The sequence below is a fragment of the Branchiostoma floridae genome, chromosome 2, assembly GCF_000003815.2.
Source record: "Branchiostoma floridae strain S238N-H82 chromosome 2, Bfl_VNyyK, whole genome shotgun sequence".
NCBI lineage: Eukaryota > Metazoa > Chordata > Leptocardii > Amphioxiformes > Branchiostomatidae > Branchiostoma > Branchiostoma floridae.
Genome location: NC_049980.1, coordinates 14,269,048 through 14,285,183, shown reverse-complemented (window position 1 = coordinate 14,285,183; position 16,136 = coordinate 14,269,048). Strand labels below are relative to the sequence as shown.

Here is a 16,136-nt window from a genome sequence, read left to right as displayed (position 1 = left end):
CAACTTCTCGCAGTTTCACAAAGCAAAATAAAATACGAAATCTTCATGACACTAAAAGGGCAATCTTCGAATTCTATACTCCCTGTAAACGCAAACGAGGTAAATACTCGGTCTCTCTTCTACACCCCGAAAACCTGCTGGCGGTCTTTCTGTGGATCTTCTGTGTTTCCGTAGCCATGGCGTCGACGAACCGGCTGTGGGGAGGAGTCCGTCAAACTGCATGTGAATAGTCTATCCTGCCTTTATATGGGATTGGGTCTTCGCCTAATATAGGCATCGCCAATCACAGCGCAGGAAAGATAGTAGATTCATTCATTCATATGCTAGTACTTCTTGTCCACCAAGGGAGTGAAGGCATGTCAACTAGTCTCCAGGCAGACGTGTCAGCTGGACAAAAAAGAAGAATTTGGCCAAATAGAGACAAATAAGTTTTTCAGGTTTCAGTCAGTCTATCCAGCGAGATCAGTTAACTCCTAGGCCAATTAACTCCTACTAGGCTTTTATTCCTAACTTGGCCAAATTTCCCTATTACTACTCGACCAGGCGGGAGTCTGGTAGAGACTACATGTCAACAGCGCTGGCTACAACTGGGTCATACTTGATTTATATTTGTCATTTCACTAGGACTACATAGTGACGCGAGACCTGGATAGCATGTACATGTATTGTACCAAACCCATGTATTCAGAGGTTAGGGTAAAAGTTAACCTGCGCCCATCTTGAATGTGTAAACACCAGTAAAGTACGAAAGTAAGAAACAAGACTAGGAGAACCAAAATACTGTTACTGTTAAAAAATACGGATGGACTATTATTCAGAGTCTCAGGAGATCAAGTGACCACACAAGTTTATCAAACAAGGTTTATCTCACTGCACCGCGCTAAAATAATGCACCGAATTTGTGCCAATTTTCCTTTGGCATTGCGGTCACACTTAAGGTGGGGTCACACATGCCTATTATTTTTACAACGACCTGTGGAGCCTGGTGGAGGCAAATACTCCCATACGCGCCTCATACGGACTCAAATATATACGCAGGTGTGACCCCACCTTTACGTGAGACGCATCATGTTTGCGTATGAAGCCCAGATGAGCAGGTAGTTGGAAATCGCAGTATTGCCACCGGATTCAAAACAAATATACATGTACAGTGATAAAAAATGCATCAAAAAGAGGTGATAGACGGTTTTTCAATTATAAAGTATATAAATTACGCCTACCTGGACCCATTGGCGACGTATTTGAATTGCGATTTTCTTAATCCAAAAATCGCAGTTACAGGCGACCAATTGGCGCTTATTTGCGCCAGTTTGCGGATGGATGTCACGATTTGGCAAAGTCCCATGAGACCGTTAAAGTCACATGGTTTGATAGGTGATTCAGAACTAGGAGTACTCTCACAAAACCGCGCCCAAATTGCTTTCATCTATTATTTAAGACCCAACCATCCCTTCTAGACCAAAAAGATGATAGTTCAGTTCCCTCCATGATCAAGGCCACCGTAGTTCGCTAAAAGGCTGAGGCACAAAATGAAGCTGTTACTTTCCCTTCAAGGGCTGCTGGGCTTCTTCCTGTGCGGGACCGTGCTTGGCAGTGGAAATAATACTACACCGTCGGCAGGTAAATGGCGCTAGCGCTAAGAACATGTCTTCTTCACATGCATTCTTTGAGACAGTAAGCTAGTATTCGTTCAGACCGACAGCGAGTTACATTGCTGTTTCAGTAGCAGGGTATATTTCACAGAGAGGTGTCGCACCTCCTCAAACACAGGACCCCCATTTTCGGGAGCAGGCCCAAGCAAGATGCCCCTACCCTGGATAGAACCGGTGTCTCCCAGTTTGAATATAATTTAGCAAGTGTAACAGAACAAGGAGCTCCGCTGTAGGCTGCTACCGTACCAGTTGAGGTATTGGGACATTAATTGGTACTAATTACTATCTGTAGCTATATACGGTAGGTTTTGGAACAACAGAGATGCAGAGACATGTAATCATCGGGTAAATTTATTGGCTAACTGAAAATATTTAGGTAGACTTAGCCTTAACAGGCTCACGTCATATTTCCAAACCGTGGCCCGGCCGGGCAGCTATCGGGAACAAAAAGTATGATACATAAGACACTAAACTGCACAAGACGTAAAGTAAATGGTCGTGGGCACAGTCTCAGGCGACAATCATCTAATTCCCCCCACGGCTGCTGTTTCTTCTAAGCCATCAACCGATACTATTCCTCGTAATACGTGTTGTGGGAAAATGAAGAAAGCAATTATGTTACTCGTAATTTGGCTCATAAATACGTCGCCTGCCGCCGACAGCATTTTTCACATTTCAATGCAAATGACAGAAAATACTTCATATCGACTAAACAAAAGGACGCTAGAACTATGACTTAAAAAGAAGCTATGGAAGACCATAAAGTAAATTGTAGTTATGATACATACACACACTTTGTGGGCAATAATCGTAAACCATTAATGCTTACATCATTTGCAACATAATGTCACCGAGGTTAAACTTAATGGCGTAACCTATTGTGGGTAGGTTGTTGTAACGTGTATTTATTGCAGGTTGGTTAATGTAGCGTGTAGATAATAGCTGGTTGCCGAATGTAGCGTGGCAGAAAGGGAGTGTCATTTGAAGAGAGACAAAGCAGCCAGACAAGGTCCTTATCAGTCAGAGAATTGGAACAGACATCTGCAGTGATCTGTTCAATGATACCAGCAGAGTCACTGGTGTGTGATAACTTTGCTTGTTGCGTTACATTACATATCATATCATAGGAAGACTTGTTTGTTGCTTTATCATGATGATCTGTTTTTGTTATGATCGTACAACCTCGAGTTGTATCTAACAAGTGAGTCCATAGGTAGGGAAAATTTCCCTTGATCCTATGTCGTTTGTTTTTAATGATTAGCATAATGTGTTATATTACTGAAAATACATTGTACTTCAAAGTGATTCCTTGATTGTCATGACTACACTTAAAAAACTTTGTTTGCAATAAGCCCACGGGCATGAACGTGCAATAAAGATCATAAGTATTAATATTTCTTTAGTGGGTCGGACACTATGTTGGCATCGTTTAAAGGGTAATACATGAGATTTTCAATGATAAGTATACTAGACAATTGATAAGTAATGGTGAACTGGTGATTGATCAAATTTAAGTTTTCAAACTTTTTTGTTGATGGATGTGTCTTGACTTGAGAATTGGTTTTGCTATACTGCAGACCAACCTTGCATGGCCAGCGATGGCTGGGCCTCTTACTACAACTCCCCATCGATGTACCTCCTGGTCGACGAAGACAAAAGACACGCGGAAGCTGAGCAGAACTGTCTGTCCAAGGGAGGACATCTTGCGATGGCAAACGATGAAGCAGAGTTTAACATTCTCATGCGGTTAGCGGACGATGAGTTGGACAAAGATGTGTGGATCGGGATTAGGAAAGTCGAGGTTCGTGTCAGTTCATTCCAAAATGACAGAGAGACAGCCACTGTGTCTCTATTTTGCAATTTATTACAATGTGTAAGAAATGTATTACACAAGTCTTTAGAGTAATCTTACGTGTAAGGGAATTGAGATATGTGGGAACTCAAAGCAAATCAGCACACGGCTCAATTTGGATACACATTCTTCACACTCTTGTACTCATCCAATGTTTGCTTGGTATGTCCTGTAGGTTGTGACTGAGGGTAGTGATGGTGGTGGTGAGCAAGAGAGTAGCGATAGGAGGAGGAGGAAGAGAGAGGGTACTACATTTGAGTTTCGGTACTGTGATGATAATACGGAGCCATACCTATCATGGAAGGATGGAGACCCGGGCGATAGAAACTGCGTCAGAATAAAGAAGGGTGACGGATACGAGGACAGAGATTGCACTAGCAATGAGCGCTCTATCTGCGAGTGTGTAGGTGAGACCTGACGCTGTACGTCTGAGATAAACAAGAAACCGAAGATCTCATACCTCCGTGAAACATTCTTCTAGTTTTCGTAAATTCCTTCTTTTCTTCTTTTATGATATTGTGAATTTCTCTTCGATTCTATTCAATGCATGTCCCCAACGTCTGCCGCTCTTGAACTCCTGATGACGTAGGCTTTGATTCGCTGTTCGAAAGATCAACTATCAAAATGTCTGAAGGTTTCAAAAGTCTATCAAATTCGAATTGTGTTTCCGTTGGAATAATCTTTTTGGAAACGGAATAACAAACTTTACATTCAGATTTACAACAGTTCTATCATACCGTTCAATCGACATTTATTTCTAGGGGAAATACAGGAAGAGTCTATCTGTTATAAGCCTCCTACAACAACACCCCCGCCGACAACAACCCCACCCCCTCCCACAACAACAACCATATCGGCGCAAAACATGGCTGCTGCCTTCGCCTCGGGCGGCATTGGTGTCACGGACTCCGCTAGCTGGGGGGACTTCCTCAAGTGGAAGAATGGCGAGTCCCTACCTCCTGGATACGATAAGAACGAGAGTCCTCGAAAAGACGGTAAACAAAAAATACAAACAAATAAAGAAAATAGACAAGAAATTTGTCAAGTAAAAAATTCCACCAATTCCTCACATTGTTAGAGAGGTGTGTTGGTACTGTGCTAATAAATCATTGTCCAAAATATTGGTATTAATCTACTACGTTACATAAATGTACAATCACGGCGGTCGGTTGCTAGGGTATTCTTTCCCGTTGCTATGCGAGTTCGACAGAGTATCGGGTTACAAGAGGCCTACTATTTGCTAACCGTAAAATATTTCAAAATAAACAAGATGTTATGACAAGGAAAATGTATTCAAAATAAGATTAAATTCGCAATTTTAGATAGTTTGAATCTTCCCGTTTGAATTGAGATAGTTGTTTTGTTTCGATTTTGCTTCCAAAGACGATCATTTTTTGTTTCAAGGAAGGCCTTCAATTCGACCATACTCTTGATAAGATGGGCCGCAAGTGCCATGGCAAATTCTCGATTTTTATATTTTTCGTCATCTGAGAGGCAAATAAAACTTTCTGTTTTGGGGATTTTTTTATTTTTAATTTTAAGCAAAGTTACAGTCAAAAATATGCGTAAAAATGGCATTTTTCGCACTTAATTACCAATAATTCAAAATCTAAGGCATTTTTTTAAAATCCCAAAAACAGAAATCTCGGGAAAACCGTTACGTTCATTTTGAGCCGTCAATGAGTTATGTTGGACTCTTCTTGGTGGAGATCTTAAACGATGTTTACACGCATGTCATGCCGCACGGAGAGCGGGAGGGTGTAATTGATACCGGTGTGACAGCGTTCTCGCCCCCCCGTGATCTCGCCCCCCCGGGGGCGAAATCACTAGCGATCTCGCCCCCCCGGGGCGAAATCACTAGCGATCTCGCCCTCCCCGGCTAGTGATCTCGCCCCCCTACCTCGCCCCCTTTAGCGATTTCGCCCCCCCCCCAAATGGGTTTACATGACATTTTAGAAGTTGATTGGTATAAATCACAAAATGTAGTTTCAGAATGATATAAGTACACGAGTTTGATACATAACTCCATTCATAGTATCAATATTAACGTAATTACATGGTAATAAGATAGTTGAACTTGTTTCAGACAAGGAGGGTTTGGTCCCTTGTAAATCCCATTATTGCATATACCTGAGTCTTGACATAAGATGTATTTCATTGTATTCACCTGTCCTCAAGCAACCTATATATCTCCAATATGAAGTCTCTACAATGAAGTGACCACAAAAGAACTATGTAATGTCTTTAATAATTATGCAAATATTAGGTATTAATTAGAATAACGCACATTTTGGTATATGCACCTGGCCAATGGATATCTTCACCTCCAACATTACTGTTTTTTCTAGTATTTAGGAAATGATGCTTTTACCCGTGTTTCTTAAGACAGGTACTTTACCAGTGTTTGTGTAGCATTTAGCAACAGCTATATCAACTTGCGCGTAGATAGTGTTTATAATGAGAAACTATTATTCACGTGTGTTTTTGTTAGTGCTTTGGAAATGTTTCCAGCACAAGAAAGAAAACACTGTGACAAATTGAAAACATATAGCTGACGTATTCCGTACCATAGATGGTGTTGATTTATACGTTCGCAGTAGCACTGTTTTATGCCACCTCAGCTGCAAAAATTGCCTTTTTTCATTTCAATGTCATGTTTCCACCGAACAATATAATATCGACTTTCGAGGTATGACATCTTACGGTACGGTAATAAGGTGCCATATAGGTACCAGGTAACACACCATATACGTTACTCCCCAGGTGCAGTATAGTACCAGGTAGCGCACCTGTAATATGTAGTAGCCAGCTGCTCTGGGGGGGGGGGGGGCGAAAACGCTAAAGAGGGGCGAAAACGCTAGTGATCTCGCCCCCCGGGGGGGCGAGATCGCCGGGGGGGTGAGATCGCTGTCACACCGGTGTAAACAACACTTATGATATTCAAGGTCACCAACAAAAACGTCAGTAGCTTCGTTACATATTACAGGTCACAAACAAAGTGAAAGCATAGATGTACTGTCCAGAAAATTGTTTATATTGGTTAAAAACTATGTTTTTCGCCTGATTCAAGTTAGTTAGGGGGGAAATGCCAGAAAGCACGGTTTTACCTGCAATGACCGCAGATGACCTAAATAGAACACGGGTTCGGTTCGAATTATATACGTCAAATGGAACATCATGGAAAAAGGTTCGAATTCGGCTAGACATGGGAGATTTTGAGCCCGTATTTGACCACCGTGAATAATAAAGTATATACTTACATGTGACGAGTAAATCCTACCGAACATTTAGCGCTGGCAGAGACGAAAAGGTGGCACAACGTATAGCAAGATCTATTCTGTTTAGATGAACATTCTGTCAAGTTAACAACAGTTCATTAATGATTCTGTCATTAACAGGTAAATGGTTTGACGTTGCAACAGGTGTCTACATCAAACGAGTTGACTGGCTCTCAGAGGAGAATGCGGTAAGGTATAGTTATATTACTTTAGAGAAATCTTTTTTTGTGATACAACGATTTCAACTGACTGTATATGGTGATAGACACTTAATGGACTCCTGGTGCCATGCAATATTTAGCAACTTGATAATGTTTTGCACATTCGCAATGATATAGTTTCGCAGTAGGGAAAAATGAAGATTCTAAGTTCGCGAAAGAGCTTTTTACAAATACTTTACATGTACAGTTAGAAACATCGGTATTAAGTTGGTGAATTGGTCACCCCGACATAGAACGACCGAAACATTACAAGGTTACAGTATCACTGATAAAACATTAATTTGTTTTTAGAATCTCTCCATGACGGTGGAGTACAATCTAGCCTGGGTTGATGACCGTCTGACCGGGGCGGTACCGTCAGGCTGGATGCCGCTACCGGCAACCCTCCTCTGGTCTCCCGCCCTGATGTTCGGGAACAAAGTCAGGAGAACTGAGGGGATCACCAAGCCGAGGGTCCACCCGAGTACCGGTGCCGTGGAGGAGCTGGACGTGTCACTGAAGATGTGGCTGCACAGCTCGGGTTTCATTTTCTTTCAGATGACGTAAGTGTCTAAGATATAGATGCACGCCTTCTATGAGTGCTGTGATTCTGCCTAGGCCACAACGTCAATGAATAAATCCTATGGATGACATCTACACTCAGATCGATTTTCGCTTCATTTCGAAAAAAGAGATGCTGTTCATTTCCTCGAAAATGGCGACAAGGAAATACCATACCAAAAGAGGGTAAATATGTCGCGTACTTGACTTGTAGAAGTTGTCATGAGTGTAGACTTGACTTACCTTATGTGAAACTGAAGATCTTCAGCCTTTGCTCATGTATATGAGTGTTGGTTATATCATTGCAGAAAGGTACTGAAGGTGCGATGTAATGTGGATTTACATAGCTACCCATTCGATGACCAGGAGTGCCCTGTTCAACTACATGCATGTAGGTTTGTTGTGCTTTCTGGTTGGCTCTCTTTTTACCTTATGACAGCAGGTTCTCTTGGTTGTGTATGTGTGCTAGGACCCATAACTCAAGATCCTTTCCTTGGATTTGTATGAATGTTGGATCCTGGTAGTTGTTGACAATCCCTTTCTGAAAGTTTCCACATGTACATTTTAAATGAATGCTTTCATGTTTTGTATTTCTGATCGCAGACAACGGAGTGCGGTTTACACTGGTATCGTCAGCGCAGAGCAAAATTGCACCCATCTCATCCGACGCCAGCAATGTTGTCTCACAGTTCAGGTTGATGGGGGCAACTGTTGAATCCACCTACAGCACGTTCTTTGCCAATGACAGCAACGGTGAGCGGGTGTTCAATACAATGATCTACAGTGTCTATACTTGTGAGACCTCGCAACTTTTGGATAGCATCTGTCGTTCAAACAAAAATGTAATGTATGTCGTTGACAGGTCCACTTATACCGGCATCTGATGAAAACGTTAGGAGACAGTTTGCATAGCTATCTAATTTTTTGATGGAACAGTCCATTACTATAACTTGTGGCACAAAATCTCTCGCTGTTGGGGGCTCATTGGGCCTCCTTCTCGAGATTCCCAGAACAACGCATGATTTGTTTAGTACTATGAAAGTCAGTCCAATAGTAGATCAGAATTCTTTGTCACTTTGGAAACCAGTTCTCACAGCCTTCAACTCAAACAAACAGTTCTCAGTCTGACAAAAGGCTCTCTACGCTCTATGTATAAAGGATTAGGATATTTCCAATTCTACTATCTTAGAGGACGTTGGTCATCAAGCTTGGAGCCTGACCAGTAGTAGAACACCAATAGAAGCTAGCTCGATTTACTCATGCTAGGGACTGCAAGAGCAAGACAACCACCGTCTTGGTCTTGGCTCTTGCCCATCACAAACATCATGGTCACCATGCACTCACACTGTGGTGTGGGAAAAACATTGCTCTTTCGTGTTTTCTTAATTTCTAAATTTTTAGTTTTACGTTGTATGTTGTCACAGATGTTATTTGCCCATACTTCCGTGAGGCGTGTACCTATGACGTAGAACACTGTATGCTGTCGGCCTTCCTGAACTGTTCCACATGTGGGGATTGTGGTCACCACGTGGGCAACTGTAGTCATCACACGGACATCTGCGGAGACCCGGGTCCAAGTAGGTACTTTTTTTAAGTCTTAAAAGTCACGCCAAGTTTTCACCTTGCGTATGTGAGTGTTTGGCGTTTGTTTACTGTTACCATAGGGGCTAGTAAAACGTTGTGCCTCCGACCGACCCTAGATAAATCCTGCTATTATTATTGTTAGTATTAATATCATCATCATGTGGTGTGGTAGGCCATTTAGTCGGTTCCAAGTCACCGCGAGGGTTGCCATTGTCATCATTGACAAATGTTTTCAATTGTTTTCAATTATATGTCCAGGAGATTTTACGCTTTGGAATATTTTGAATGCTATTTGAACTTTCTAAATATTTTCCCCGATCTGTAGAACGTTTGAAATATTCACGATGTGGAACAGAATACTTCTAACAGTTTGTTAACAATGGTAACAGCATTTTGACATTATTTACACTTTTTTACCATTTTTGTAATATTGGGTCAGTGGGCTAGGAAGACAGCAATTCACACATCCTTGCAAAGTATGATTGGGTGCCATGTCAATGGCCTACCACAAAGGACCCACCAGTGCCCATCAGTGAAATCTAAAAAAAAATACCGGGCATACAAAAGGGGCTAACTTTTGTGGGACAATAAATGAATTCTACCATTTGGCAAGGTTTACCATTTTTTGGAAATATTTCTAAAAGTGAAAGAATCCTGCAGATGTCTGAAAATTATTGTAAATAAAGAGATTTTTGTGTGATCTCTTTCAAAATGTTTCCAAAGTATTAAAAGAAATTCAAATAGATTCGAAATTCCATATTAACTTTTCTGAAAAAAAAATCATAGCTGTTGGGGCTTAGATATTATTTTATTCAAAAGAATTCCAACTTATTACAATTATTGTCTAAAAACCCTCGTGGTATCTCGGAATGGACTATATTATCATCATCATTATTATTATTATTACTACTATTATAGTTACTATCATTATTGTCATTATTATTATTCTAATTGCCGCTGGCAACGAACACCTGAGTGATGGAATTACAAGTAGTACTGCGACTGTTCTTACAACATCTTGTATTCCACCCTGTGAACAGATTAAGGCGTAGAATACTTGATGCAAGGATATATAATAAACATTGTACGTCTTTTTATTGTTTTTACAATATGAAGTTGAAAATACGCGTCATTATTGCATTTCAGTTTAACATCGTTAATTGTAATTTGTTGGATCACTTCGGTCGGAATCTAGGATGAAGTAGATAAGATACCAAGGAGGTTAACCTCATTGAAGAAGCAAACTCCATGCCTGCCGGCCCTACTTTTTCAGGGCTGTAATAACTTTAATCAAAGTTTCCTAGGACTGAAGACATTACAGGCACTGGCTGCTGACCGTGTAACTTTGCTCTCTAGCGGTTAACTCCTTCACAACCCTGACGATCAAACTGTCCCTGTCCCGGCGGATCTGGCTGTACGTGTTCAGGACGTTCGTGCCCACCCTCATGGTCGTCGTGCTGTCCTGGATGAGTCCGTGGATGGGGTTTCAGACTGCCGCGGTGATCGGGCGGGTCTCTCTCGGCGCCTCTGCCTTGCTAACAATCGTGATGGGAGCAGACTTGAAGCACCCAATGGAGTTTGTACGTTGCACATTCATTTGTATCCAGATTCATTCCGTATGTAATAGAAGGGAGCAGGCAACATAGAAATCAGCTAAACCAGATAGAGAGATTCTACACAATATTTTTGTACATAGAGTAAAGCGTTTACCGTAAAGCTTTAGATCAGCCTTTTTGTCCTTCTGGAAATGACTAGAAGCTTTAATCAGGTGACCTGAACGGATATTTGGCTTCGGCAACAGATGAAAGGTGCTTGGCAGTCAGTGTCAGTCCCTGTTTCGGTTTCAGGGTTGTTATTCCTTAATAGCTTCATATAATTCAGTTCATAGCTGATGAATAATCTTTTTTGTTTTGACTTGTTTCTAGTTTTTGACGACATGAATCGTTGATCGTTGTCCATCTCCATGTATGTTAGATTTCCTACACCCGTGCCATAGACGTGTGGATGGCCGGTTGCCTGATGGCGGTGTTCTGTGGACTGTTGGAGACAGCCGTGGCCTACTACATCCACTACACCGGCCTAGCAAAGGTTTGTTTTCGTTCAGATTTTCAGTGACGCTTCATTGCTTGATATGCTTAACTCACCTAAATTCTGATTGCACATGACAGTTCCTACTGGTGCTGTACAGCGGGAGAAGAAAAATAGTTTACAGCTTGAATTACCAGCATGTTCGGTGTGATACATTAATGTATTGTGGAGGATATTTCAAAGATAAAAGCTTCTGAGACACACGCAAAACACATCCGTATCATGATGTATCAAAACAAAAACTGTCGACAGGTTAGGAGCGTTCACTTTTGACCTTTCGCATGTGCAGTTGAAGCCATTGACTAGTTAATTCAACTTGATGTTTACAGGAGTCCTGGAAGAGGCAGCTTGTCCAGCCCAAAGTCAGCATCCCGCGGGCCCGTTTCTGCCGTCCTTACTACCTGCTGCAGTACCTCCCTCCGCCGCCCCAGCGGACTGTCCGGTTCCGGCTGCCCGGCACCCAGACCGGCCCACCACCGCCTCTCCCACAACTGTTCTCACCGAGGCCTGCACGTCTGGCCAGGAAAATAGACCGGGCGACAAGAATTCTTATTCCTGGTCTATTCCTGGTATTTTGTGTAGTATTCTGGGTACACTACTTCCTGTAATTCCTACCATAAGGTCCCCTTTCGGCAAGACGGCGATGGCAAAGCGATCGTTCAGCGACCTAAATTTGTGTGACCCTGATTTCGTAATTGGAATGTGATGCAGTGATGCAAAAGTATGGTTTAAGAGACAACGGATATAGAACTAAACACAAAAGCATAAAAATGTTCGTTCCTTATCTATGAAATTCGTTTAGCAAGTTTTTGGTCACTCAGTGGTCACGGCGCGGTTGCAGTGTCTGTGGATAAGGGGTGTAAGTTAACAGCCGTGGACGATAGACGTGGATCTGGACACGTGATGGTATAGTGTTTGTGTACAGATACTTTTGTTTATCATAAAACAATTATATAAAATAACTTTGAGTATACAAGAAAATGTACTTTAATAGAACCACACCTACGACCGAAAATGTATTGGTCATAAAACGCAGCGCAGAGAATAGACTAGAAGAGAGACAAATACATCATGTACTGCGTGTTAAGATAATTGTTGTAACATATTCAAAACCTGTTTGTTAATTGCATGCAAAATCAATCTGGCCATGATACAGATATTTCGCATAATCGTATGAGTTTCAAATATGCATGCAAGGCGAAACGTATACTTAATATATTCATAAATGTCGGTTTATACAATTGTAAGTAAAGGTCACTCCTAGCTTTAGTACGAATGTATATGAAAAGGGTACAGTCAAACCTGTCCTGAGCAACCACTCAAGGGACCGAGCAAAAATGGTTGCTGAGGACAGGTGGTTGCTCCCGACAAGTTGGTTGGTTGGCGAACAAAAATGATAAATGATACGGTTTGCATGATATACTAGTACACCTTTCAGTTAGTTCTCAGGAAACATATCTACAAGAGATGCAAAGTTTTCAATCCCCATGCTGTTATGTAAACAAATTTCAAGAAACCATTGTTTAACAATCAGAGCTGAGTTTGTCTAACAATCAAACATGTTTATTTTGTAGTTGTCTGTTTCCTTGAACAGCCCAAACAAGTGCTTTCAATTTCTCTACCAGTATGTCAAAATTCTCACTGATAATCATTTTGCACGGTGCACATTGTCAATATGCTTGACTGATATTCCCTTACAAGAAGAAAAGAAGTCCAGGGTAACTGTGCCTAGTACATAATTCTTTATAATAAAATGGCTGCTAGCTGCTGTCAATCAATTTTGGTTGGTTGGGGCAGGTTGAATGCCCATTTGGGACTGTAAAAAAGTGGTTGCCGGTTGGGGAAGACAGGTGGTTGCTTGCGAGGGGGTCTTAACTATGTAAAAATGGACGGGACTGTTTCAATGTGTCCTCTGACGGCAGGTGGTTGCCTGCGCCAGGTGGTTGCTCGGACAGGTTTCACTGTATAACGTTAACATTAAATATTCAAGGTGCGATATACATAGCCCATTATGCAATGCACTTCAGAATAAATTCCATTGTATTTCGTTTTATTTTTCGACTTAGCTACGCCTGTTTTAGATGGAATGTCATCAACATTTTTAGACGGTATACCTATATCTCTTTTTGTACTGTACGCATTTTTATGCCACCGAATATTGTTAGTGACTTTTGAAAGAGACTTTTTCCTCTGTTACTGATCTGTATAATATCGAAGCGGTAAATGGATCTTCTAGCCTCTGGTATTCAGCATTCGGTCATTGATGTGTATTTTACCAGTTTGTATCAATACTTATCAAATTAATCATATAAAGCTATGTTCATTACATTACTTTTGTGACGAGAGAATAAAGAAGTGATATAGGTTTGGATCCTCTAGCAGCTCGCTCTGGAACTGAAGGGGCGTTTTTGTTAAATGTTTGATTAGGCTAACTGGATTGTCGACATTAAAAGTGCCTAACTTGTGAACCTTTAGCTAGGCCACCTTGCGTTATTTTACTTCGTCCGTTCATTTATGTACTAGTAATTACATCCTCCCGTTCGATGCCCAGTCGTATTTCATGTACGTGACCTGACACGTCCCCTCCTCCAGCAGGTCACCCAGCAGTTGCCGCTTTTCACCATGCCCCATGTGGTTATATATCCACTGGAGCACCTAGAGAGAACAGGGGGGGGGGGGGCGTATTACTCTGGAAATATTCATTTCGATGACTTTTGTTCACATGCCACAAGTACGATTCCTGCGCTGGCAAACAGGGCACTGACTGCTTCTATTGAACACTGCAGCTAGGCATCACTGGTAACAATGTATTGTCACGTGCTATTAGATGGCATTATGTTTCAATTAGTGTGTACTTGTTCATGGTAATCTGTACCTGTGATTTGGATGCCCCAAAATCTTCTTTGTACCACTTGAAGATCCTGCTCAGGGTGACAACCTTGTTTTCAACATCCACCTGGCACCCGTCGTGTCCCTCTAGGTACGCATCTGTCGCCATGTCCAGCTGTGTGTCAATGTCCTGCGGAACATGGAGTTTTGTGCTCTTGTTAACTTTTAAAAGAACTCTGAAATGTTGATTGGACAAGTGCAAATATGAGTCACACAAGTGTGTGGCAGAAACATCAACAAGACTATGGCGGCCACCTAGGCCTAACAAAAAGAAATAGAGAAGAATAACACTGAGGTACATATATAAACGCACCAATAATAACATAAAACCGATAACGTATGCAAAAGACAAATACATTTGTAACACACGTACATGCACACATACACACGCACACGCACACGCACACGCACACATAGACACACGCAAACGCACACCAAAAAATATCTTCATTTTACAAAGAAGTATCAAAGGCCATAAATGATAAGTTAATGTAATCAAGCCTGAGAAGCAACAATAGAGTAATGCCAACTTAAGAATTAATACCTCTGAAGTATAGCAGCAAATGGCGGGACAACTTCGTGCCCCACACACAAGAGCAAAGTGGATTCGTGGATCTGTATCCAGGACTGCACACACCAGTCTTGGGTCTTCTTTTGAAAACGGTCTAAACGGCCAGTACCAGCACTTTGAGTTTGCCCGCAAGATTCCATTTTCGATGTCTCCTAGACTGTAAAGCTCTCCTCCGAGAATGTAACGCGCTTTGAAGAAGAACTGTAAGAACAATCACATAGATCAACATTCTATTTATTGTACAGTTCTCCTTATTTTTGCTATATCTATCACGAGGAGAAAGTAGAAAAACTTGTCAGTTGTACATAGATTTGATAGCTAAAACTGGTTCCAAACAACAGGTTAACCTAGTTGAGCTTATATTTTACTAGTTTATACAGAAACCAAATGGTACCAGGGTGTAATGTCTGACGTAAATCTTTCGCATTTTGTAACATTTTCCCTGGTTTGTTTGTTTGCGTTAACAATATTTTGTCGTTTTTTAAACGAAAGTTCAATAATATGATGATATTACAATTTGTAGGGGCCTCTATCGGTCAAATTTATGTAAATGCTAAAGCACTGTCAGAAGTATTGCCTATCTAAGATACCCTTTTATCTTTTTAAGATTCTACTTTTCATTGAAATGAATCAATTGCAAGGACCTTTTGGTTTCCCTCTGTCCTACAGTTGTTTATTGCGCATAACCGACTTTCAACGGTACATACTATCATGAAGTGACTGTAAGGTTAGATTCACCCACACCGGAATGGGTCCATACTCACTCAATATGAATATGGTGGGTTCATTAACATGCTCGAAGTCTGTCTGTCATCAAACACGACCCAAAAATCGAAATAGGTACTCAATTTTGCCTGAGTTGAGTTCGGCCTCTCCAAAGGGCACAACACCAGGGTCTAGTAGGGATTCGGACCTAGAACAAGTCAAGAACCCTAACCACCAAACCAAAGTACTCATATCTGATCTTGGGCATTGGCAAGTGCGTGCATAGGCGCCTGTTTCTGCAAAGGCATGTCATTATAAATTCATCATCATCCTTCGACCCTGGGGATGGGGCAAGTCCGATGATGCGCCACTACTGTACGCTTCACACCAGCCTTGGCTTCTTCCCAGTCTCTATCTTATCTCTGTGTCAACAGGGAGAGCTGTTGGGTACGTGTTTAAGTTTTCTATATGTTACAGTGCAAAAGGTCATGCTTCAAGTTAAAAAAAGGTGGCAACCAAAAGGGTGAGCCACCGGTAACTATCGTGAGAGGATACTACCCAGGATAAAACTACAATGTAGCCTGTGACGTGCATTTTGTTTGTTTTGCATACCCAGTAAACCACATTATAATACTCCAGTATCGCATCTGTAATAGCAAGTAAAAATTAACACAAGTCACGCATTTTAACCGGCTTGTTACCTGAATGAAAACTCACTGACACTTTTTCATTTCAAAATTTGCATGATTATTACAA

The 16,136-nt window shown here is 41.4% G+C and overlaps 2 protein-coding genes across 8 annotated transcripts in view; one reads left to right on the top strand and one right to left on the bottom strand.

Moving 5' to 3' along the window:
- The first annotated feature begins 434 nt into the window (after positions 1-434).
- LOC118408093 (glycine receptor subunit alpha-2-like) lies at positions 435-13,083 on the top strand. 7 transcript variants are annotated; one of them, XM_035808744.1, is made up of 13 exons: positions 436-1,620; positions 2,612-2,731; positions 3,230-3,453; positions 3,680-3,911; positions 4,266-4,499; positions 6,903-6,970; positions 7,295-7,545; positions 7,852-7,934; positions 8,147-8,296; positions 8,968-9,120; positions 10,484-10,707; positions 11,102-11,215; positions 11,545-13,083. In XM_035808744.1, exons 3-13 carry the CDS (start codon positions 3,241-3,243, stop codon positions 11,821-11,823), a joined length of 2,001 nt encoding a protein of 666 aa, XP_035664637.1. In that variant the 5' UTR covers positions 436-1,620; positions 2,612-2,731; positions 3,230-3,240; the 3' UTR covers positions 11,824-13,083. The 7 variants fall into 7 exon arrangements, with proteins under 7 accessions (XP_035664617.1, XP_035664637.1, XP_035664631.1 ...); XM_035808738.1 differs by having other exon boundaries at positions 1,771-2,731; XM_035808724.1 differs by lacking the exon at positions 2,612-2,731 and having other exon boundaries at positions 435-1,620; positions 6,927-6,970.
- Positions 13,084-13,411: 328 nt separating this feature from the next.
- Positions 13,412-16,136, bottom strand: part of LOC118408141 — a 14,449-nt gene continuing 11,724 nt past the window's right edge. Inside the window, exons 7-9 of the mRNA XM_035808783.1 lie at positions 14,649-14,876; positions 14,091-14,234; positions 13,412-13,870 (exon numbers count right to left, since the gene is read on the bottom strand). Coding sequence (XP_035664676.1) covers positions 13,742-13,870; positions 14,091-14,234; positions 14,649-14,876 — 501 coding nt within the window. The 3' untranslated portion in view covers positions 13,412-13,741. The remainder of the gene's footprint in view (positions 13,871-14,090; positions 14,235-14,648; positions 14,877-16,136) is intronic.

Bases quoted from the DNA above. Each gene is read 5' to 3' on its own strand.
- LOC118408093 (XM_035808719.1), top strand. From the start codon at position 1,530: ATGAAGCTGTTACTTTCCCTTCAAGGGCTGCTGGGCTTCTTCCTGTGC. The intron at 7,546-7,851 runs GTAAGTGTCTAA...ATATCATTGCAG, and splicing joins TTCATTTTCTTTCAGATGAC to AAAGGTACTGAAGGTGCGAT. The intron at 11,216-11,544 runs GTTTGTTTTCGT...TGATGTTTACAG, and splicing joins ACTACACCGGCCTAGCAAAG to GAGTCCTGGAAGAGGCAGCT.